At 35.7% G+C, this 24,081-nt stretch overlaps 4 protein-coding genes across 15 annotated transcripts in view; 3 read left to right on the forward strand and 1 right to left on the reverse strand.

The window, feature by feature from the left end:
- ema (C-type lectin domain containing ema) overlaps positions 1-9,563 on the forward strand; it is a 32,948-nt gene extending 23,385 nt beyond the window's left edge. The window contains exons 1-16 of one of the 8 annotated variants that reach the window (XM_066297368.1): positions 4,647-4,943; positions 5,004-5,264; positions 5,585-5,724; positions 5,780-5,928; positions 5,996-6,225; positions 6,278-6,507; positions 6,565-6,735; positions 6,785-7,069; positions 7,127-7,277; positions 7,334-7,516; positions 7,618-7,750; positions 7,902-8,052; positions 8,252-8,363; positions 8,431-8,632; positions 8,711-8,960; positions 9,023-9,563. In XM_066297368.1, coding sequence (XP_066153465.1) covers positions 5,056-5,264; positions 5,585-5,724; positions 5,780-5,928; positions 5,996-6,225; positions 6,278-6,507; positions 6,565-6,735; positions 6,785-7,069; positions 7,127-7,277; positions 7,334-7,516; positions 7,618-7,750; positions 7,902-8,052; positions 8,252-8,363; positions 8,431-8,632; positions 8,711-8,960; positions 9,023-9,426 — 3,000 coding nt within the window. In that variant the 5' untranslated portion in view covers positions 4,647-4,943; positions 5,004-5,055 and the 3' untranslated portion in view covers positions 9,427-9,563. Of the gene's footprint in view, positions 1-4,646; positions 4,944-5,003; positions 5,265-5,584; positions 5,725-5,779; positions 5,929-5,995; positions 6,226-6,277; positions 6,508-6,564; positions 6,736-6,784; positions 7,070-7,126; positions 7,278-7,333; positions 7,517-7,617; positions 7,751-7,901; positions 8,053-8,251; positions 8,364-8,430; positions 8,633-8,710; positions 8,961-9,022 lie in introns of those variants that run through there. The other 7 variants (XM_066297367.1, XM_066297369.1, XM_066297371.1 and 4 more) reach the window with 7 other exon arrangements.
- On the forward strand, positions 220-2,414 carry Mt2 (methyltransferase 2). The gene is made up of 4 exons (XM_066297417.1): positions 220-439; positions 555-1,030; positions 1,081-1,273; positions 1,326-2,414. Exons 1-4 carry the CDS (start codon positions 385-387, stop codon positions 1,595-1,597), a joined length of 996 nt encoding a protein of 331 aa, XP_066153514.1. The 5' UTR covers positions 220-384; the 3' UTR covers positions 1,598-2,414.
- Positions 1,655-4,725, reverse strand: maf-S (MAF bZIP transcription factor K). 2 transcript variants are annotated; one of them, XM_066297421.1, is made up of 5 exons: positions 4,609-4,725; positions 4,318-4,548; positions 3,355-3,372; positions 2,261-2,414; positions 1,655-2,147 (listed from the first exon to the last, which is right to left on the reverse strand). In XM_066297421.1, the coding sequence occupies exons 2-5, from the start codon at positions 4,354-4,356 to the stop codon at positions 1,936-1,938; spliced, it is 423 nt and encodes a 140-aa protein (XP_066153518.1). In that variant the 5' UTR covers positions 4,357-4,548; positions 4,609-4,725; the 3' UTR covers positions 1,655-1,935. The 2 variants fall into 2 exon arrangements, with proteins under 2 accessions (XP_066153518.1, XP_066153519.1); XM_066297422.1 differs by lacking the exon at positions 3,355-3,372.
- A 5,477-nt stretch (positions 9,564-15,040) lies between the features above and the next one.
- zip (myosin heavy chain 10) overlaps positions 15,041-24,081 on the forward strand; it is a 40,039-nt gene continuing 30,998 nt past the window's right edge. For all 4 annotated transcript variants that reach the window (XM_066297445.1, XM_066297446.1, XM_066297447.1 and 1 more), the window contains exon 1: positions 15,041-15,652. In XM_066297445.1, coding sequence (XP_066153542.1) covers positions 15,299-15,652 — 354 coding nt within the window. In that variant the 5' untranslated portion in view covers positions 15,041-15,298. The remainder of the gene's footprint in view (positions 15,653-24,081) is intronic.

Raw genomic sequence — 24,081 nt, forward strand, 5'->3', positions numbered from 1 at the left:
GTAAGTGTAGAAATATCAGCAGTATGTTGTGAATAAGTTATTTGTTAGCTATTTGTTAGTGTCAGACCATTACTCCGTATAAATGATTCTTATTTTGGTGAAATGGTCAGTTTATTTAAGAATATGTTGAATCACGCATCACCTTACTGGTTCACAACTATGCACTGTTGCTATTTGAATATTGTGACTTCCGTGTTTAACAAATCATTTAATACTGTGAGCTTTGTCAGTGTCAAAGTTAGCTGCGCCATAGAAAATTAAATGTAAATAAACAGAACTATCATAATTTGTTACTAACTTTTGTTGTAACATCAATTTGAATTAATATTTGTATTAATTTAAAACCAAGAGGCACACAATTTTAATACCACATTAATTATTAATATGAAAGTTTTAGAACTGTATAGTGGTATTGGAGGCATGCATATGGCTTTTCAGGGTAAAAAAATTCAATCTCTACATTGCATATTTTCTAAACTTGAAATTATTACAATACCTCATTAAATCAGAATTGTTTTTTTTTATTTAATCATCTTTCATTTCATCCTCAACAGAAGCAGGAATGCCAGGGGTGATAAAAGCAGCAATTGAAATTAATCCCACTGCCAATTTGATATACAAACACAACTTTCCAGACACCCAACTGATGAATCTCAACATTGAGGGTCTAACTTCAGATTTAATAAAGAAATTGGATATAAATACAATTCTTATGTCCCCTCCATGTCAACCGTTTACCAGAAATGGTAAAATGGATGACATTAATGACCCTCGTACAGACTCATTTCAGCATATTCTCAATCTGCTGCCAGAGTTGAAAATAAAAAATATCCTTATTGAAAATGTTAAAGGCTTTGAGAAATCACTAATGAGATCAAAACTGGTGAAGGTGTTGAATGAAAATTGTTACAGATATCAGGAGTTCCTTTTGAGTCCTAACCAATTTGGTATTCCTAATAGTAGGTTGAGATACTACTGTCTCTGTAAAAAATTACCTGAAACTTTTTCATTTGAAACTCAAGATTCTATGGTATGAACTTTCTAAAGTTACCCCCAAAAAAACTTTTCATGGATTTTTAGATTAACAATTACCCTGGAAAAAATATGCCTTCAACATGTTTTGAAATTGGGGAGGTTTTGGAAGATCTTCAGGGTTTACCTAAATATAATCTTCCAGAAACTATATTAAGAAAAAGATTGAAGATATTGGACATTTGCTATAAAAATTCAAGGCGGTCTTGTTGTTTTACAAAAGCTTATGGAAGATTCATTGGTAAGGTAATTATTACCAAGAGTAAAACAAAGTAAGATATTTATTTCTACAGAAGGAACAGGTAGTGTGTTCTCAGACACACCCCAAGAAGTAGTTGAAAAGAATTTGTTAAAATTATATAAGATGGATTGTACTAGTAAAGAATATTTAGATTTGGTTCAATCTTTAGGTTTAAGATTTTTTACTCCAAAAGAAATATCTAGATTAATGTGTTTTCCAGAACAATTTTCATTTCCATTAAATGTCACTGAGCGACAAAAATATATGGTGCTTGGAAATAGTCTAAATGTTAAAGTTGTTTCAGAGTTAATAAAACTTTTATGATGGTTTTTGTGTGTATAACTTTATCTAGGACATTCATACTATTGGATTTGTCAAAAATTATGGGCCATAACTATCTTTATTCCTAAATTGATAAATAATAGGTATTAATTAAAATTGAAAAAATAATAATAACTGAATTTAAAATACTTATATAGCTTAACTGCAAAAATTACATAAATATACACAATTTTTTCCTTGGAAAAAGCTTCCTTAAATTGTACTAAACAGAAATTTTAAACAAATTAACTCCTTATCTTTAACATTTGTTGTTCTTAATATGAATTAAATGCCTATCTTATACTAAAATAGGTATATTTCTCAAATGTTAAAAGACTGTTTTATAAACGTTCTAACTCTGGAGGAAGATGCATTTTATTGTTAACTGCAAATCTTTTCAGAGCATCATATCTGCCACGAAGTCCATTCATCTCCTCTTTCATTTTAACAATTTCCTCCTGCATCACTTCCATGTCTCTCCATTCATGAGTCTTTTCTACTTCTAATTCATCTTTTTGTTCTATACGTTTTATTCTGCAAGACGCTGCATATCCTGCAAGTGAAAATGTTCCTATTGCTCTATTTTTTAAGTAGCTTATATGGTTTACAAATTATCGCGACTCAAACTGATTAATTAGAATTTTAAGAAATCTTTCGGTTTCTTACCTCTGTTTTTTAGTGTTCGTCGTCTCTGTTTCATTCGAACTATTTCCTCTCTTGTGAGGCCCCTTAATTTCAAGGTTCTATTAAGATCCCTAACTGAAATTGAGACCAATTCATCATCTGTGATGTCCAATATTGGCGGAGGCGAAAGTGGAGCCTTCAAATAATAACATATCATGAATGGGGAGCTAATTAATAAATAACTTAAAAACGAATTTCGTTTAATTAACTGATCAAAAACAATGTGCAAGAAATATCCTGGAAGATACTAACAATTATAAACACCTCATGATTTCATCCTTTAAAATTCATAATCAAGTATGTACAAGTGTACCTACATTTACGCCACACGTGTTACCTTTTAATGCTACAATATTCTCACACACGTTATGCAGAAACTATGTTAACCTGCAAAAGAACCCATAAATTTTTTTCAAATCTCAGCATACCCATAAAGGTCAGTAGGCGAAATTGCAGTCATTTTGATTACCGCATTTTACTGCATTTGCCTTCATAAGAGGCAATTTATGTCATACATTTTTTTAGCAATTAACTACACTATTTTCAGCCTGCAGGCATGCAAATCAATGTTTTAGTGAATGTTTTCCTACTTTTTTACCTTTGTTGTGTCTTACAGAGAACATAAAAGTCTAGAAATAAAATAATTAGAAAAGTAGTCTTATCCCCGTAATAAACGCTATGAAAATGGCATATGTTCTATGCCTATGTAATAAATTATATAGCTTGAACACTAAAATTTATGTAATTTCCACAGCAATGACTACATCCCCATCATAAATTATCATTGTCTCTAAGGGGGGAGGTAAAGGGGGAAATTAACGTACAAAACCTTTCTAATCTTAAGAACTAGAAAATGGAATTCATTTCCCTCAATTTTGAGTGACAGAAGATGAGACCTTTAAAATGCCTGTTTAATTTTGAAATTTGTTCAGCATGTAATAAACTTCTCCGTCTTTTATTGCCTATTGGTGAAAAAAATATGGAAAGGAAAACAGGTTCTAAAGTGTTATTAAGATCTTTTGCTGTTTTTTTGTCTTCAAGTCTGTTTTTTGACATTAAAATAATTGTGTACTTACAAAATAACTTTCGTCTTTCTGAAACAGATAAAATAGACAATTTAATATAACCCACCATTGAAAAAATGACAAACACAAACATTCCAGTATTATACGAGTCACTATGTTTACTAAAAGGAATGCATTATAGGTAATGAAAATATTTGACTTTAGTGCAGATGTAGATAACTGGTAATAATAGAAAGGTTTTGAAGTATTATATAAAATCAAATTTGTAAAGGGCTGGCAAGTTTACTTAGAGGATAATAATACTGTTTACTTGGAAATAGGTGCTTTGTGGTGCTTCTGTATTGATCATCTTCTTAATTTCAATCAAAATTAGCTTCATATCAAAGTTAATCACATATTAATAATTCTGCTTTTAAGTATCTGTTAAAGTTGGACAGGATGTTTTAATATGGAAAAAAATTAATCTCAAAACAATGCAAGTAATATCCAGTAGTATCATCATGATGAAATCATTGTCTACTTTTCTAGAGTGTCAAACATGTTATCTCCTAGTCTGTTGATGATGTATATGGGTAAGATTAGAGATGATAAAAACAAAACTATATGCTACATAAAGTATTAGGGGCATTCAGGCTCTCGAAGTTTATTTAGGACCACATTGTATGTATGGGCAGCTTAAAGCAATACGGTCCATTTAACATTTGGATGTGAAGTTACAAAAATGTTGGTTGTCAGGATTACATTTAGTGTACTTGACTTTTAAATTATTTAATTTTTAATATAACTCCTTATTTACAAAACACAACCCAGCATTGATTAAAAAAAATATATATATATACACATATCAAACATATTCCTAAATAAACAGACATAGCATAACTTATAAAGCGCCCTGTAATACCGTTCAGAGAAAATAGCAAATCATTCAAAGTGCTCCCTCTAAGCGGCTATGGTGCGCTTTGAGGGCCTGAATCTGCCAATTGTAATCATTTTACTAAATAATATAGAACTCACAGGTTTACGTTCTCCTTTTCTTGGTTCTGTAGGTGCCATGATTTTGTCCAATGAAGAATAAAGCTTTTCCTTTTAGAAACCTTTACGCTCAAAAGGAGCAAGTCATCATGGATGATAGCTAAATCATGATTAGAAAGGGACCTTACACCTTGCTTATCCTTAGGCTTTTGGTATACTTTGATGTTTTTATCTTATTTATTTGTATTTCCTAATTGCATATTTTTCGTGAAACTAAAAAATCACAAAAAACTTAATTATAATAAAGTAATAATATATTTAATTATTAATTACCAAAAAGAAAATAATAACAAAATCGGTTTACGACGTGTCAATGTTAAAAGTGTCAATTTTGTCAGTGTACTGGCTTATGTCAATTTCAGCAATAATATACAAAATTTATCATAATTGAGTTACATGTTAAATTATAGTATATTGCGACATTGCCAGCTCTCATGTTGTAGCTGAGTTTTCATAGTTGCGATGAATGGAAATCTATTTATTAAAATACGACAGTGACAAATGTCAGTTTATTAAAAATAAACAAATACAATTCTTTTTAAATTAATAAATTGATTCCTATATGAATAATAACGAAGATATAATTAAAATTTAGATTTAACTTTCACGTAAGTTTTTCTTTAATGTAAATTCAAGTGAACAAATTCGTCAATTAATGATTTCTGTAGTGATGTGAGGTTGCTTTTCGAAGAACATGTCTTCTAGGTCATGGGTTAAAAGATGAAAATGTTTCGAAGCAGAAGTTGGTTTGGTGGTGGTTGGGGCCGACCAAAGAACCCCCATTCCTTGGAGCACCTTAAATACTTGTACAATGTTTTGTCTAGGAATCAAACTGTGTCAGAACACAACAGGGAACTGTTGGTTGAGACTTTAAGATCTATTGCCGAAATTTTGATATGGGGCGATCAGAATGATTCTTCTGTTTTTGAGTAAGCACTAGATGTGTCGTCTAAAATTAAAGTTCTCAAAATGTTTCTTTTTAACAAAAAATTGCTAAAAAGGTCCTATTTATAGATTCACGTAACGTAAGGTAGTGTGTGTATAGTAAAGAACACATTGAGACATAAGTTATTTATAAATATGTGTAAGTAATTTATGTAGTCTATAACAAAAAAAAGCACAAATATCTTTTTTACCTTTTAATATGTTAACTTTACTTAACCCTTTTCTTGAAAATGATAGATATATCTGTTTTGACTTTTCTAAAATATTTTCATATTTTCTCTCACACAAACATTGATATTTCCAGCTTTTTCCTAGAGAAAAACATGTTGTCTTTTTTCTTAAGAATAATGAGGCAAAGAAGTGGGGGATCAAATTATGTTTGTGTTCAGTTGTTACAAACCTTAAACATTTTGTTTGAGAACATCAGGAATGAGACATCATTGTGTAAGATATTGCACTGATCTTAGATTAATAATTAAGTAATTCAATATATTTCCAGATTATTTACTATCCAACAATCATGTAAACTCTATAATTGTACACAAGTTTGACTTTTCAAATGAGGAAGTAATGGCTTATTACATTTCCTTTTTAAAAACACTTAGTCTGAAACTGAATGCTCATACTATACATTTCTTTTACAACGAAGTAAGTGTATCTTAAATATGCTCAATCAATATATGTATATAATAAAACAAATATAACTGTTTTCTAGCACACAAATGATTTCCCATTATATACAGAAGCAATAAAGTTTTTCAATCATCCAGAGACAATGGTGCGCATAGCAGTGCGCACTTTAACTTTAAATGTATATAAAGTGGATGATGCCAGCATGCTGGCTTTTATAAGAGACCGAACCGCCGCTCCATACTTCTCAAATATTGCTTGGTTCATTGGCAAACACATTCAAGAGCTGGATATGTGTGTGAGAAATGAGGCAGAGTAAGCTAGTATTTTCTTTTGCAATATAAGTCTTTAAGACTGAAGGTTTCAGCCATCATTCCCAGAATAGATTGGCAGATTTAGTAGCAGAACATCTTGACCATCTTCATTATATTAATGACATTCTTTGTCTTAATATAACAGATTTGAACCACGTTTTAACCGACCATCTCTTGCATAAACTATTAATTCCTTTGTACATATACTCCCTTGCCTCACATAGAAGAAAATCCTCATTACCTGAAGGAGTTAATCAGGCGGTGGCAAAGATTTTAAGTAAAAGTGGGTATTTTACTAACATGTGAATCATATAAATGTTTTGGTTCCCTTGGTTTTTAGCCTTGTCTAGACCAGACTCTCCAAGGCTTCAAGATCCTTTATCAGGGAGAGTATCTTGTGTAGTGGCTTTATTTTTATTGTCACAAGTTTTTCTGATTTTATCTCACTCTCCATTGGTACAGTCATTAGCTTGGATTATTTTAAAGACTGATAGCACTGTTCTTGATAAAGGTATGTTAAAATATGCACTTAAGGGCAAACGCCAAAAAAGTTGTTGTAGGCGTAAATAAGTTATTAGAACATTATGAAAGTGAAAAAAAATTATTGGAAGACAGTATGAACAACGAAGCGAGCGCAGTGAATTTCACTTCAAAAGAAGCATTGTTGGAAGATTTGAGAAACATCACGGATGAGGAAAAAGAGAAGTTAGCCAAAAATCCATCTGAAAACGTGGCGATGCATAAGCCTTTCTTGGAAACTGTTTATAGTGCTTTGGACTGTTCTGAGAATGATTATGGTGCCTTGTTTGCCCTCTGTTTACTGTATGCCATGGCCAATAATAAAGGTTGACTATTAACAAAATTATCTTACAGTCCAGTTAGTTCATAAATTGCTTCTTCAGGAATTACATCTGATGTGATAGAACAAGTCCTAAAACCGAAAAAATCTTTTATGTCAAAGTGTTCTTCCAAAGATATTAAATATTCTTACAATGTTTATTTAGTGGAAAAGCTGCTTTTAATCATATCTTTGGCTTGTCAGCCGACCTGTAGGCGAGTACTGACGGTATTAAGATTTTGTTAAATTTGTAATTGGTTGAGTATTTTAGAATAAGATTGGTGACCTTAGAAATAAGCTTGAAATTACTGTTGCACCTTGTGATATGTGATGGAAAGAATATATTATTAGAGCCTCATAGAGCGGTTATTGAAACTGCTAAGTCTCAAAGTATGACTCTACTCAGAAATTTCTACAAAAGTGAAGAGATCTTTCTAGATATGTTTGAACATGAGTAAGTATTAAAGGTTACTACTTATGAGAAATAAATTATGTCTTTCTGTTAATAAAGTAATTAGTCAATTACTAAAAGTGAGATCAATTTCAATGAGAAAGTTTCAGATACTGTGATATGTCAAAATCTTCGCTAAACGTAGAATGGCTGTGTATGGATAGTGCAATTCTCCTTCCACCTGCAGGCACGCCCTTGACGGGGATTGATTTTATTAAGAGGTTGCCATGTGGAGAGGTAAGAATAAACTGAGAATTATCATCGGTTTGAATTTGATAATTAAAATATTCTATATCTACTGTAATTTATTATTTTTCAAGATGACAAAACGATATATGTTGTTTTGTAAAGTATTACTGCCCTCTGCAAAATTTCATCCTTATTTTAGAGCGAAAAAGCAAGGAGAGCCATACGGTTGTACTTTCTAATGAGGAATACGGTTTTAACGTTAAGTGGGGAAATGGAAACCCAGCTGCCTCTAACTAATCCTCAAAGCTGTGTGCAGATAGAGCAAGCATTGGACCTGAGTATATCTCGTTGTGTGTCCTAAGCCACGTGAATTAAGTAATCACTTGCATGTGAGGCATGCTTACTGTTGCAATTAGTGCCGTGGATAAAAACTAATTCAATTTTTAACTAATGTCATTCATACTTCATGATATTGTGAAACGAGTGATTGCTCCATTCGCTGGTTACTAGAACAAATGAAACTGATCATAAACTCATGCTCTTTTCCAGATAATTCGGACCTAATCGCCTGCACCGTTCTCTATAAAGACGGTATGAAAATGCGACGTTTTCTGGTAATTGACGTTCTGCAACTCATCCTTGTTGAACCCGACAACAAAAGGTATTCATACGAAATTTGTGCGTATTTTAAAACAACGTTCGGGCTTATTTTTGTTGTCAAAATTCAGACTAGGTTGGGGAGTAGCGAAATTAGTAGGCTTTCTACAAGATATAGAAGTAACAGGAGACAAAGATGATTCGAGATGTTTACACATTACTATTCATCGACCTATATCTGGAGCAACCACGAACAGAGTTCCTCTACTCAGTGCCAAATTTTTATTTGACGATAACATTCGATGTATGGCAGCTAAACAACGATTAACCAAGGTAAATCATAATGTTTCGTTTATGGCCATCAAATACAACCAAAAATGTTACAAAAAATTGTCCCTTGCCCAACCCCAGGGTCGATTGAAAGCAAGGCAAAAAAAAATGCAGCACATAGCTCGCCTCTTAGAAATCCCCGGACAGTCTGGGCCACCTAGCCCAGCTTTTACCGGTCAAGGACTATACACGTGCAGAGCTACCGGCAGAAATTTAAGAGAAAATAGACAACTTTTCACAGCAAGCAGAGCGCCCGGCTTTGCGGCTCCTAAAAGAGAAAGTTCCCCAGGAGTTCTTCATAGAGCTGACGAATCTAGAAGACACCGTGACGGTACGAAATTTATATTAAAATCACTTATATAATTCTTTCTTTTGTTGATACATATTGTGTAGGCGATAGTCCACATAGACTGTCTAACTTAAGAAAAGAGTTAAATCCATCCCCATCTAGCAATAACGTTAAAAAAGAGACGAGGTCGAGAGAAGCTTCCTCGAGTCGGACGAAGTCACGCGAGGGATCCCCAAAAATGCCTCGCCCGAGATCAGAAGAAATCCCTCTGGAATTGATCAAGAAAGCATCACATTCCATAATTGATATGGCTCCAAAAATAAACATTTTACCAAGACCTCAATCTGCGAAGACAGAGTCAGAACCCTGCGCTTCAGGTTTGATAAATGACAATGCCCAATCGAAGGAAAGCGGTGTATTAAAGGAAACAACGACCATATCAGAGGAAACTTCTTTTATTGGAGATCGACAATCGGATAAAAAAAGCGAAGAAAGGGAAGCTGTGTAATATTGGTTGTATAGTTGTTTTGAATCAAAATATTTATTGACAGTTAATATTTGTTAACTTTTGTAAGTAAATTATATGGTGTGGGTTGGGTAAAGTACCGGTTCCCTAAAAATGCAAATTAAACACCAACAGTTAATTATAGATGTTTTAATATGGAAGTAACTTACCAGGACTGGGAGAAGGTACAAGTAAAATAAATATCTTATCTGCGGGATCTGAGTGGTGTAAAATGCAGTGTAATAACACTATGTTACCCTTCCTCCTTGATCTAATAGTAAGATCTATCCTCTTGTGACATCTCTTTAAAGAAAGATCTATCCATTTCAACCCCAGGCCACTCAACTAATCACGCTATTTTATCTAAATTCGACATATACGGTGGCTTAGAGCCAGGGTAAACTAGAGATGAGGTGACGTTGATATTAACAGCAACCACACCATACTTTGCGTCGCTTAATATTCTCACATATTTCTCTGTCAATTCTTCAAAGAATTGAAAAGAGAGCGGCCGGAATTTAGTGATTCCGTTTAAGGTGGTTCACATGGCGTCGGTGTTTTAATTTACAACTTGTTTCAATCATATACATTATACTCATTAAACTTATTTCGGTAATCTCTATCCAGTTTTTTTTTCACAGCGCTAGAAACAATAAATCAGACCTTGTCTTATCCGCAAATTCCTGCCAAATAAAACTTTTGCTGGCGACTTCTTTGTGAACGAGGAGTATTTCGATACAAAAATAAGAATCGGTTTATAATTAGATTGATGTCCATTGTCGGATTTTAATGTTTCTCCTTGAATATAGGATTCTTTGTAATTTTGGCTGCGTTTTCGATTAGCCGGTTTGTCGCCCGCCGATATGGAGCCCTTACCACACATTTTGCCTCACTACTCTTAAGAAAGTTTCAAAACTTATTGGACGCAAATGTTTGTGCTATTGTCAGTACAATTGTGCAATAGCAAGCCAAACCTCCCAACCGGATCCCTACATGTTGTAATTGCAGTCAAAGATGTTAAGCTATTTAGGTGTTGACATTTATCGGCACGTCTGTAGGCCCAATCTTAGGTCATTTCCCCACCTCTAAAGAAGCTTTCGAAGTGTAACACGTCTTAGGGATGTATCGGATAGTACTTTTCAAAATTATTTAAAAATTGCTTATACACATGGTCAAAAACGCACCATTTTCGATATACAGGGTGACACAGTATTGCATTTTTTCCCATATTTTACGAGAACATGTTCAAAAATATTTATAATTTGGCGAATTGCTTTAAATAGTTGGTAACTGAGCTGGATGATTCTTAATTTGCACCTATAAATATTTTGAGAAGTTCTACGAAAGCGGTGACGATACTGCAACAAACCAAAAACCTAAAGAACCGAAGAAGGGATTCAAATTTTGTTTCAGAATTTATACACGCTGTTTCGAAAAAGATGCAAATCAGAAAATAGCATATGAACGAACAAACTTAACACACTGTATGTGGCTACCGACGAAAATGATGCTTCTTTGTTCATGGGTCTATTAGCATTTTGCGATTGTTTTGCAGAGTGCTATCGTCCATTGAAATATCTTCATGATGATATGTTACACCCTGTATGCAGTTTATCAATTTCAAAACTTTGAATTGTCTGTGACTCTGAAGATTGAATTATTTCTAAAATGTAAAAAAAAAACCATTTCGGTAGAATGGAGGTGAAATCAGCTTAAAAGCCGACCACACACCGGTTTCCATGAATCATCTTGTACGGTGTTGAAATTAAAAAATATAACACTAGTGATGTTAAACACAAACTGTGGGCAGAAGTGGCCACGGTTATATACGAAAACTGGAAAGAGTTAACAGCGGATGGGAAAAATCTTTTTGTTTTGTATGAGGGTACTCAACGGAAAGATACTTCGTTTTCACGCGTTAAACTAGGCAGAAATGTTGCATAAAACAGATTGAAGAAACTACGGTCGTGCAGTTTGGCCCTTACAGAGGATGACAGAAAATTAAGTTTGTCAAGATTCCATTAGTCAAAATGGCAGAGTCAGGTAATGGAATGATGCCTATAAGCGTCGCCAAGATTCTTGAAAATCTGGAGAAGAAAGTGAATCAGTTAGCTACCCCGTATTCCAGAAAACCGGTTGTTAAATGTCTTAGGACAACTCCTGGCAGATGCGTACCGGATGGAGAAAAAGAGTAAGTTCCATAGTGATTTAATTATTGTCAATGGCAAGTTATATATCAGTCTTATTGCCCAACGATGATTTATTGTAAAAAAACTAAATTTTATGGCTTGATTTGCTCATCTACAGGGTAGTTCACGTAATATCGTTCATTACCTTATCTCAAAAACCTTCGACTTAGAAAAAAAAATAATCTAAGTTTTATTCAGTTTTTCATGAATTTTTATTTATGAATATTTTGATGAAGTTGCAGGACGGCCCAGAACACCGAGGCGTGACAAAACTACATTTTTTTTATTTTCTGGAAATTTTGTACAGGATGTAAAATAAAGTCCAAGTTTTTGGCATTTCAAGTGTCTCAAACTCGATTTTTTAAATGGGGCACCTTTTTTTGAAAATGAATTTTTCTTTTAACTCATTTTCCAATAATATATGAGTATATGTACATGTCCCATTCAGAAAGATCAGGCCACTTGAAATGCGAAACGTTTAGATGTTGTTTTCATACCCTGTATAAAAATGATCGAAAATTAAAAATATACTGCAGGAGAACGACCCTTTGTCTTTAAGTGAACAAGTTTCCAAACGATTCAGTTATTATTATGTGAATTTATTGAGAACTTTAAAAAGCTTATGTTTTCTTCAATCTTAATATTAAATTGAATCGACGTTAGCACTGCTAAAAATGTTCCATTTTTTGTAATAACAAAAAATATTTATAGTTACACAAAGAAATGGTATCCGCAACCACATATAGGGTATTCCATTTAAATAAATGTATTTTTGTCATGCCGCGTTATTGTGGACCACGCGGTAACTTCGAGAGTATTAAAAAATGAAATTTCATGAAAACCTAAATACCTTTCATATTAAATCTTTTTTCTGAATCCTATGGTTTGAGAGATAAAATAGCGGACCACCCCGCACATATCTCTTAAATGTGGAAGAACGCATTACCATTTCCCTACTTTTTCTAGATGATGCTATTATATCGCATAAATTTGATCCAAAATGCTCTTCACGTTACGATTTAATTTGGGACGCCATGTATTCTTGCACGTTCAAGTCATTACAACATGTGTTTATATAAAATCAGTAAACAATTTTATGACGATATCGGACGAGTCCAGCCATGAGATTAGTCACAGCGTGATTGCAAAAATTCGTTCAATAAAAAACTCGGTTAAGGTATTCTGTAGATTTCGATACCAAATATGGGTAAACTGCTCTTATGAAACGAGCATAATAACCGCACTGTCGGTCGAGGTTTTCCCTTCAGTATTACGGTATAACTAGTTGAAACATATGTTACTTATTTTCAGTTGTCGCTTATGTTAATTTTTCCATGTAACATTTTTTGCAAAAAATCGCTTCGATTCGTAATACCAAATTTTGTTGCAGTATACCCAGATTTACCTGTCATAACCATTTATGATAAGATTCGTTAATGGCTTAAATGGGTACTAAACGTAATCAATTGCAGCCTCTTTACATAAATTTCAGCTGAGGCCATCTTGAGTGTTTAATAGTTGGTATTACTCCATTGACCAAAACTTTTACTGTTGTTACCTAAATTTTAATTTGCTGCAGCTGTAACTAGCACCTACTCACGTTTATTTGGTCTGTTTTTGTGTCAAAATAATAATTTCAGAATATGAAGATTCTTTCGAAACCACCGTCTTAATATGGTTGAATAAAGTATCCATCTGTGTCCGAATGAACGATTGGAACAGTGGTTCAATAGCTGGTACGAATGTGTCATTGGACATTTATAATGATAAAAACAGTACCTCAACGGGTTTACTGTAAAATCATTAATTTTGAACCACCCTGTATACATCACTTTTTTTATATGGGGCTATCATATGTATACAAAACCGCCTAATTCGTTTTTTTTCGAATATCTTTGTGACCATTCGGAATTTAGCCGGTGTAAAAATAGCTTAATTTGCTGTAAATTGACCAACTTTTTCCTAACTTAAGCGATTTTGCATCTATTACCGATTCCGAAATCCCATGCCGTTCATACTTATCTGGGACAGACTGTATATTTTCGATCACCCTGAACACATTTTAATATAGTCCTATTTAATTTAGTTCGTTCATTAAACCCTAATTTAATTAGCCTAAATCGCGCATAACAAATTTCTGACCTATTCCACCAGTACCACACAACTGACCACTTCTTAACGCAGCCTTACCGCGCTAAATTTAAATATGCGATGTTGCCACGACGAAATTTAAGTATTTGATCTTGAAAATTTCACGAGTTTCATCAAACGTTTTTAAATGAGTCGTTCTGCTGCATTATTGTTATTATTGCTGTAGCCCTATAATGTCAAGGTTAAGTACTGCCTTGAGTATAATTGTCCGCCTGGGGTTCAGTGCAACCGGTTGTAAGCCGAGTGGGTGTTATGAAGTTTTTTCTACTATCAGAAACTAAAGGACGATTTATTAACCTGTACCTTAATTTCTTGTTGGGTGCGCGCGCAGCGATAACAGAATAAGGTTATTTTCCATATTTCATACCGGTTCGCAACAACAAAGCCAAGCATTAATGGCCCGTCGACTATTTCTCTGTCAGCTGTTTTGAAGTTTTGAGAGAGTTATTTCCTTTTATTAAAAAAAAACAATACGTTTATTGAAAAATGTTGCATGGAAAATGCATTTTCCACTCATATATATACGAGTTACTCGCCTGCAACTCATGCCAATAAGTAATTTTCGCAGGAAATGTGTAGCATTTCATGGTTATCTCTAACAGATATGTTCCAACAGACAAAAAACAAATCTCGGATTGTCAGAAATATCCGCAAGGGGGACCAACCGATATTTTGCGCACATTTCTGATGGAATGGGGCTTTTTCCCTTCTGGAGCAGCCCTTATATTATTATGACCGCATGCATGTCATTGCGATGGCTTGGCACTACCCACAAAAATGTTTGATAGAGGCACGTGCCACTTCATTTTACTTTTGCGTGTTTTGGAAGGTTTTCCTACGAGCAAGCAATAAAGTAACTTTACCAAAGCGTTTGTGAACAGAGAGTGGTAGTTTGTTGCACGCGTGCTGTAACGTGTTGCATTGCAGGCAGAGTGTGTCACTGTCAAGGCTCTTCGTGGATATATGACGTCGACGTGCGCATGGCAAAGTTATTTTTATAGAGATACGTATGTCAATATTGCAATAGGAACTTTTTTCTCTTTTGGGCCCAAGAATATTCCCTTAAATTTGGGCCCCATGCTAAGAAAACATCCTGTGTATGTGAGTTTTATAATACGGGAAATCACAGATCACAGTCGAGACCATATAGCATATGCACGAGTCATATCGGAGCTTTTAACCGCTCGATACGAGGGAAACTTGGCAACGTGTTCTTGACATGCGCTCAGTCGGTAAAAACAGACGGGCGCGGCCGAACGACGGTTAATAACTCCGATTTACCGATTACTGACATTTCGCAGACCGCGAGCCGAAAAGCGAGAACAACATTCGACAAGAAATAAACCGGTTCGCGATCGACTGTACAGATTTTTATACCATAAAATAGCGAAAAAATCGAACATTTCCCGTTTTTTCGCAAATAAATGTTAGCCATAGTGACACCAATGAGTATTTATCGACGTAGGTGACGCAAAGTTTCCGAACCTGGGACTATTTGATTGAGAAAAAGTGATATTTTTTTGTTTGGTTGAGCCATGGCCGACACGGATGCCAAGGATCGTTACGATCCCGAATTGAAATATTTGTGTGTGGATAGGAATAACTACAATGATCCCGCAACGCAGGCCGAATGGACCCAGAAGAGACTCGTGTGGGTGCCCCATGAGAACCAGGGTTTCGTGGCAGCCTCCATAAAGGGCGAGAAGGGCGATGAAGTCGAAGTAGAGCTTCTGGATACGGGGAAAAGGACCACAGTGGTCAGAGATGATATTCAAAAGATGAATCCTCCCAAGTTTGATAAAGTTGAGGATATGGCTGAGTTGACTTGTTTGAATGAGGCCTGTGTGCTTCACAATCTCAAGGATCGGTACTATTCAGGACTCATTTATGTAAGTTCCCTTTTGTTCACTATTCTGAATTTGATTTAACAAGAAACGACTGAAAGTTTCATCATGTGCACATTATGGCAATGTGAAGAGGGGCTAAATAATACTTATTCCCTAGCAGCATGAGGTATCCAACTCTTGGTGCCCACAACCTACTTAGTAGGGTGTTTCGTATGTCATTAATTGGCTGTAGTTTTTGGTTTGAATTTGGAAAAGTTTCGGGAACAGACAAAGCAGTAAAACAACTACAGGGTGGTCGATGAATAACACTTAGGTGCACATTGAGGATCTCATTTTGGCATCTTATTTATGTTTTTAATTTGAACCACCTTGTACACCTTTCATTATCATCTAAAATCCAGCTCACTAGTTAATGATTAGGTTATTAATGAACTGCTTATCTTGGTACTTATCTTAGTTGAGGATGGAATAGACAGAAGAGTGGGGCATGAAATGGAAAAAAACTTGTTAGACCCATGAAAACCAAATGTTTTTCCCTAGGTTTTTTGTCTGTGTTAATATCAAGAATGGCAGTAACAGAATTTGATAAATGAATTAGGTTAGAAATTTAAGATGTGATGCCCTTACGATGTTACGAAACTATCAATTGGTTATAGTTCTAAAATCATTTATTGAGTTTGCCAATTTGTCAAATTCGGTTTCACTCTCTATTTCACAATCTCTTGGCTCGCCCTGTTAATAAGAAATTTAATAAACATCGTTTGAAGACGAAATACTCAGTGCCCTAGGACATACCTAAGCCCATATCAGGAAGAAAATTGGAGAGATAATAGAGTGCCTAACTTCATGGCAAAAATGGGCTTGTGAATTTTAGTAATTATTTGACCTTTGCCAGGAGAGTTAACTAAATTTTTAGTTCTTTTAACGAATATTTCGGATTTGCGGTAATACTCAAACTACAATTACTGTTCTGTCATTCTTAAGGGGAAAATCAAATTGAATGTTCATATTAGGTATATAGGTGAGTACCTATATAAGTTTAAACAAGCACCTAAATGTCAACCTTATCTCTGAAGTAAGGAATGTGTAGATGATTTTATGAACGACTTAATCAGTAGAGGATATCGATCACAAATATAGCTACATATTTTAAACCATATATTTGAATTATCTGAACATTTGAAACTGTGCACCTTTGCCTTTTATAATAAAATAGTTACGGAAATTTGAAAAACAAATTAATGAAATGGGTTGCTCAGATAAGGAATGATAAGATACGTATTAAGGAGTTTATCTTAATGATTCAGTTTTGAGACTTAGTTAAAAATGTTTGCAGAGACAGTCGTGCGAAATTCCTTACGGGACTTACAAAAAGTAAACTGATGTCATGATGCTGCGATTATCCCAATCCAATAAACACTACTTAAGTACTCAAACTCAAAGATGTACTTTAAACTTGTACCTAAAATAACTAAGTGCCAACAAACACCGGGATAATCATTATTTATTCACTTTCTGGTGAAATTTTTCAGCTTAACTATGAAAAAAAAATATATGTAACTCTCCATCAATACTTTTTAAAAGTTTTTATTTTACCAACGAGACCTTGATAAGGACCTCGACTGAGTCATAACAACGGATGTAACTGCCTATTTCAAAGCCAACCATAAAATCGACCATAATTGACGTAGGTCATCAGACAAAATGCTATATGGAAATGTGTGCATTTACATGAGGAAATCCTTTGCATTGGTTAATACCTGTTTAATTAACTTCATAGAAGCTACTATGATCCATAGGTTCGAGGCGCATTGTTCGTTTAACTTTTCATTTCGTCAACTATCGCCTCACGGAAGTGGGGGTTGCTGCAGCGGGGGAATCACACACTATTCTCAGTTAAAATTAAGGCCACAATTCACCCTTTACCGTGGGTTCAGACGAAACCCCTTGTTAACGTTTCCGTGAGAGGTCCCGTCGTTTTAGGAATGCGGGGAAAACGGTTAAAAAAACTAAACTTAACAGAACGGTGATGGCGCGGATGAAATTTTGGCGAAAACTGCTTCAATGCCCATGAAATTGAACCAAAGTACAGTTTCGAGTACATAAAGAAATTCATTAGAAAAGGTCACTTAAATATCACAATCTCAGTAGTAAACGAGCTTAAAACTCGGCTTAAAGGCAAGGCCCAGGTACGTATTTTCAAAAGAATTTCTATAGGTAAATTATTTTGTGTGGATCAATAAGCATTCTTTAAGCAGTAATTCAAAGGTCACTGACTGTTCGCCCCGGTACGTGTTTTGCGGGCAGGCTGGACCAAAAGTGTTTTAGTCTGTGCCCCCTATATTTGCCCGTTGCTGCAGATGTAAAATATACAACGAAGGTGCAATTTTACCAAAATGCGCACTTTCAGTTCAAAAAATTCAATTTAAACGTAGTCGATCTCTTTCGGTATATCAGGCACAATTGGCCCGATGGTATTTGTATAATTAAACATGTATCGCCCCTGTACGGGGTCATCACATAAGCTCCCTTTCGTTTATTCCCAAATGACCGTCTGGACGTGAACTTCCGCACTTTTACCACGTCTAGACTCCTAGACTAATTGTTATAGTTTATTGGCATTCCTGGAAGCCCTTAAAGCTCTTGGCGAGATGCCATTAGCGCCCAACTAGGACACTAATGGCTAGATGAACTTGCTGCTTATTCCATTAACAGGTTTCAGCAATGAAGTAGGTACTGTTGACTTGATTGGATCAGACCAATGATACTCTAAGAGCTCCCGTGCAGACACATTAATTGCTGCCGTCTCGACCTCTGTTAGATCATTCTCAGGATGTTTACAAATTAATTGTTATCCCATGATGATGAACGATGGTATAACAATCAATTGGCATCTCTGCAAAGTACAATTCAACGTTTTCAATCGGACGGCTAAAAGGTCGTCCGGCTAGAGCACATAAAGGTGGATCTTCCATTTTTAACGTCGGCAGCGATTACATACGTGATACCTCCGGGAGTATCGTAGGCCTAACCCGACCAAGTCAACAGCACAAATTAGTGAGGTCACCAACGCCTTAAAAAAAAAATGTAGCAGTATAAGGTAAGTATTTGAAACTGAAGGGGTTATCACATAAGTAAGGTATCGTCTACGTATGATTGACCTTTAGACGGCCGTAAACGTAGCTTGAGGTGGGAACACGTAATGGAACCAAGTAGTGTCCACTCTTTCTCAGTCGGTTTTGCGTACTACACGCTGAAATCTCGTGCAGGCGCACCGTTTGGCCACTCTGTTTAAAATAAATAATAATTAATCTGTCGGCCAGAGGAATGTGAGGAATTTTACACAAGAAAATTATCTGCCACAGACATGCCCCAGTAGTTTGTTATTAACTTCAGTTTCGTCGGAGTGGATATTTTATAACATGCGATTAATTATTTTAGCACTCCATTTAGGACTCCGTTTAGTGCCCACAGGGCACAATGAGCCATCCGCAGAGTTGGGAGTTATGATTTTTATGATTTGCTTTAGTTTTGATATTCACACATTGATATATTCGTCAAACTTGCGGACCGAAAATTTTGACAAATTTTAAATTTGAATACAGGGTGAAAGTCGTCGGAACGCACTTCACGTAACATAAAATACCGGGTGATCTAAGAAAATTTTTTAAACTTGGAAAGTTGAAAATTCGAGGGAAGCTACGATGGAAATAGAGCCGGTTGATTGGCATTGATGGCGTTTAGCTAGCACTTCCGGTTGAACGAGAAATGACCTCAACTTTAGTTTTTTAGATGTAATTCCCCTATAATTTTTTGGAATCGGGGGGTAATTTTTAGTCTAAAAATATGTCACCTTAAAAAAAATATTTTTTTTTTTTGTGTTTTTTTCACGCCGAGCTACGCCACTGCGGCATACGTGTTAGACACAATTTCAGCTCAGAATTATGGAAAAAAATACTAATTCGTCATTTTCCCATTTTTCAAACGGCCACGTGGCGACTCACGTCGATTGTCTAAAAGACTATTTTTTCCCGAATTTTCCGATACCACATGCAACGTACGTTCGCTTAGAAATGGATCGTCATTCCATTTAAAATATTCAAATTCGGAAAAAAGTATGTTGGCCGGGGACTGTGTCGTGACCCCTTTCCAAATAACAGAATAAAATAATAAATCACTTCGATTTGTAGAAATTGTGTACAATCGCGAAAACGCGAGTTGGAGTTAGAGTTACAGTTAAAGCACGAGCTTTTGCTGCTCTTTGTAATAATCGGGAAAAATTAGAAGAAACAGTTGATAAGGCGACAGATAACGTTGCCCTAAATCGCTTGGACAACGCTATGAAGAAAACAGGTCAAAATGCTTTTGCTTGCCGAGAGCAACAAGGTGGCCGTTTTGGACATCTCAATTAATTACTCGTTGATTGCTACGAGAATACCGAGATTTTTTCAATACTCGACGCCTTGACGAAGAGCTAATCTCACATTCGAGAGCTATCTCAGGAATTGATGTACCTGGATTAACTTCTACCATAAATAAAACTTCGATTTCTTTGTCTGAGTCTAAGCTAATAAAGTTTTCTTCTTCATCACTATTTCCCGTTTTCCTTTCTTTCACTAATTTTCTAAATCGGGGACGGTCTGGATGGGTTCCAAGTGGAAACCTTCGCCGACATTCTTCAAATACTAAGAGCATATAATTTTTTTTTTAATTTAAAAAATTAAAAATTACATATTTTTCGACTAAAAACGATCTCTAAATTTCGAAAAAGTAAAAATCGATAGGGCATTACGTTTAGAAATCGGAAATTGAGATAATTTCCGGGGTTGAGCCGAAAGTACTGGATAAACGTCGTTAATGCCAATCAATCGGCTCTTCCTCACAAAGCTTCCTTTCAAAGTGCAACTGAGCTAAAAAACTAAAAAGCTATAAGGCCAAGCCGCCATCTTGGCTAACCCAGTATAATGGTCTAGCTAAAGAAACTTATGCGCGCGATTAGTTCGAAAAAATACCATCTCATTAGTAAATTAGTGATTTATACTTAAATCTATATGATAGTCTTAGTAAGCAGTTAGTCATCAATACTTTAAGCTTGTGTGATAATATGAGTCATCTGTCTTCTCCAAGGTCTTATTTACAATTTGTTAAATTTATTAATTTTATCACCTTGTCGGGAATCTTGTGGGCACCGATCCTGCAGACAATCATCCGGACACTTTGACCATTTCGCCCTCGGCTTTGGGCTAAATTCCATTAGAGCTCAAATTAATCCATCGACTTCAGGCTCGTCATTGGTTCGTTGCTCTTTCGCACGAAGACTAGACTGCCTGATCGTTACCGTCAATTTAATATTTTGATTAATTTGGCACCGAAGGAGAGAAAACGAAACACATTCAAAATTAAATACCCATCCTTGCAATCATCATTAAATCACTCGTATTAATGCTGTTCTTAACGAAACCGCAATCGTGCACGAAGCGCACATTCATTAATTCTCCAAGATAAATATTTAGGTTCTAGATTCAACTAGATATTTAAAATTAAATGTTAACAAATTATTTTATATTTGTTTGATTAATCAAATAGCGGTTACCAAACCAAATCGTTGTGTGTACATGTTTAAACTAGTGACTAAATGGACGTACCACGGGATGGGACTTCCTTGTTCGACTCGCAACGGTCTCATCTTGGAATTCGTTGTTATTCATCGATATTCTGTATAGGAAAGATTTCATTGGATGAGTTTAATCGAGAGTTTAATTTAGGTTGGTAGTTCCACTTCGAGTTTTGCCCGTTGGCTTTTCTTCATGGTGTAAGGAGTATGGTCAGGGGGCTGTTTTTACCGAGGGTTCTGCATTTTATTTACCAAAATCGGCGATGCAGCCGCACCAAAATTACCATTCACATAGGGCCATTTTTTAAAATCTTAAATTGGTATTAAATCGTACCAGTGCTTCTGGCACAAGCTGCAAATCACTTTAAGCAGTTATTTTTTATATTTCCAGAATTTTATTTTTGAGTTTTCACACATGGCGTTTTGCTCTGGGCCTTCCCTCGCCCTTCACTTACCGAGACTTATCAAAAAATTGCTAGTTTCATAGCCACTGCAGAGCAGATATACAGAGTGACTCCCTAAAATATTCGGCCACTTGCACTTCCAATTTTCTTTTGTGTCTAGTAACAATGAAAATAAACAATTAGGAAACGGGACTTTGGTATGCGTTTGGCGTTAGTTTTTGCTTACCAGCAACGCAAAAACACATTTAATATTAACGAACGATATCGAAAAATTTAAAAAAAAACTGCAAAAAACGCATTTTTAGGGCACTGAAATTGGGGACGCGTCAATGGGCCGTAACTAAGTGAGGAAGAGATTTAATATTTCGTCATATTGCCCTCCTTGATTGTCAATAATGGCTCGAGGCCGTTTAGGAATGAACAAAATAATTTGTTTAATTAAATCATAGTTAATTTCGCGCCACACCTCCATTGAAACTTTTTTAGCTCATTTTTTTTGTTATCTCACTTGCAAATCCAACTGCTGCCGTACATTCTCAGTCGGATTAGGATCCGGAAATCGAGCTGGGGTTCTTAGAAACTTTGCAAATTTAACAACCATCGCGTTGTGTTTGGGATCATTATTATTTTGATAATGCTTAAAACTCCCTAGAATTCCCCCCCTTTTTTTTTTTTTTTTTTCGAGGAAAAAATCTTTAAAAGACACTCGGCCCGTTGTTCTGGCGGCCGAGTAGTGTGGGATTCACCCGAGAAACACTCTCCGGCGTTGACCGACGGTCCCCGAGCGCCTACCCACTAAAAAAACCCCGTTCTCTTTTGTTAACTGTGAAGACCCGGTACTGTCCCGAGGGACATCTCATCAGCGTCCAAATTCCCATATTAGTGGCATTTAAAAAAAATATATAGTTTTTTAAGCGTTGAAACCGTTTTATCCATTGCTCCATCAATGAACGCCAATTCCCTAACTTCTTTGGCCGAAATGCAGCCCCAGACGGTCACCGATGCGCCGCCGTGTCTCGCAGTAGGACGTAAGTGGCTCGTTTTCGGTTCTTCGTCGGGTCTCTTCCATTTTTCGGCCATGGAACCCAAATATGATGAACTTTGACTCGTCGGCAAAAATTACAACCTTTCAATAGTTTCCCGGTTTTAAATTAATCTCCGATGCCGAATTCTTTTCCAAAGTTCTCATATTTGGCATTGAGCCATGGCTGCTTTCTGTGTGCGCGACCATTGAAACCATCTGCTCTTGCGCACCTTCGCACAGGATACTTTTTTGCTAGTTTGATTGCTCCAGAGCTGATTTTAGCTGAAGGACACTAGTTCCGGGATTGTCCTTAATCGCCTTCATGACGCATCGTTTTTCACGAGCGCTCATCACCCTTGGACGGCCAGTTCGTTCGGTGGGAATAATTCTGTTTTCAGCTTTGCACCGGTGAATAATGTCCGCCACTGTGCTCTCGCTCAAATGAAGTTTTCCACCAGTTTTTCTTTAGGATAACTTCTTCTCAAAGTTGAAAACGGCCAATTGCCGTAACCGAAAAGTGACATCTGCCTTATTTCAAACTCTAACCATTTTGCCCCTAAAAAATGCATAGGAGTGTGTTAATAAGTACCATGGGACGCTGTTAGAGTTTTAGTTTCTACACGTTCTTATGGACAAAACGACCGGTTTGTTAAGGTATTTCGGTTTTTCTACGTTTTGATACTGAATTATAAACGTAATTTTGCATTGTTACTGAGCAAAAACTAATGCCAAACACATACCAAAGTCCCGTTTCTTAATTGTTTATTTTTATTGTTACTATGCACAAAAGAAGATTCGTAAGCGCAAGTGCCCGAATATTTTAGGGCGCCACTGTGAGTTAACCCAAGGACTTATCAATGCTTTGCCACATCGTTTGTTTGTTTGTTTTGTGTGTTTTTTTGTTTTTTGTTTTTTTTTTGTTTTTTTTTTGTTTTGTTTTTTTTTTTCGTCGTTAAAGATGTGCATTAATGCAACTGCATCGCGCTAGCCAATTCCCGTTAGGTAAAGGAGAAAGTAGGAATGGCAGGTCTGTTATGAACGCGTATTTTTAAGTACTTTCTTGATCCGTCACATCCTGAAGTGAGTCCGGAGAAAATGTTTTTATGGACGTTGCTCATACCTTGCCTCGTTATTTTGGCCATATGGACTCTCGTACACTAATTGAGAGTCAATAATAAAAACTATGTCAATCTGACGAAGGCCAGTGCCCGCTATCGGGATTGCGCAAGCAATTTTTCCGTCTTGAGATACCGACATGTTATTATTGGCGAATTATTTATTTATCGAAGATATGCGTGTCTTGATCGGTTTCGGATTTGTTTGCAGTATTAAAAGAACATAAATTTTCTATTAACATGCCACTGCCTGCTCCGCTATTACGCAACCTTCGATTGCTATGTTTTGCCACTTAGCACCTAAATGATTTTTC

The sequence above is a fragment of the Euwallacea fornicatus genome, chromosome 28, assembly GCF_040115645.1.
Source record: "Euwallacea fornicatus isolate EFF26 chromosome 28, ASM4011564v1, whole genome shotgun sequence".
In the NCBI taxonomy this organism is placed as follows: Eukaryota; Metazoa; Arthropoda; class Insecta; order Coleoptera; family Curculionidae; genus Euwallacea; species Euwallacea fornicatus.

Excerpts from the sequence above, each read along its gene's own strand:
- Mt2 (XM_066297417.1), top strand. The coding sequence starts at position 385 with ATGAAAGTTTTAGAACTGTATAGTGGTATTGGAGGCATGCATATGGCT. Across the intron at positions 1,031-1,080 it reads TTGAAACTCAAGATTCTATG|ATTAACAATTACCCTGGAAA; the intron begins GTATGAACTTTC and ends ATGGATTTTTAG. Across the intron at positions 1,274-1,325 it reads AGCTTATGGAAGATTCATTG|AAGGAACAGGTAGTGTGTTC; the intron begins GTAAGGTAATTA and ends TTATTTCTACAG.
- maf-S (XM_066297421.1), bottom strand. The coding sequence starts at position 4,356 with ATGGCACCTACAGAACCAAGAAAAGGAGAACGTAAACCT. Across the intron at positions 2,148-2,260 it reads ACGAACACTAAAAAACAGAG|GATATGCAGCGTCTTGCAGA; the intron begins GTAAGAAACCGA and ends TTTCACTTGCAG.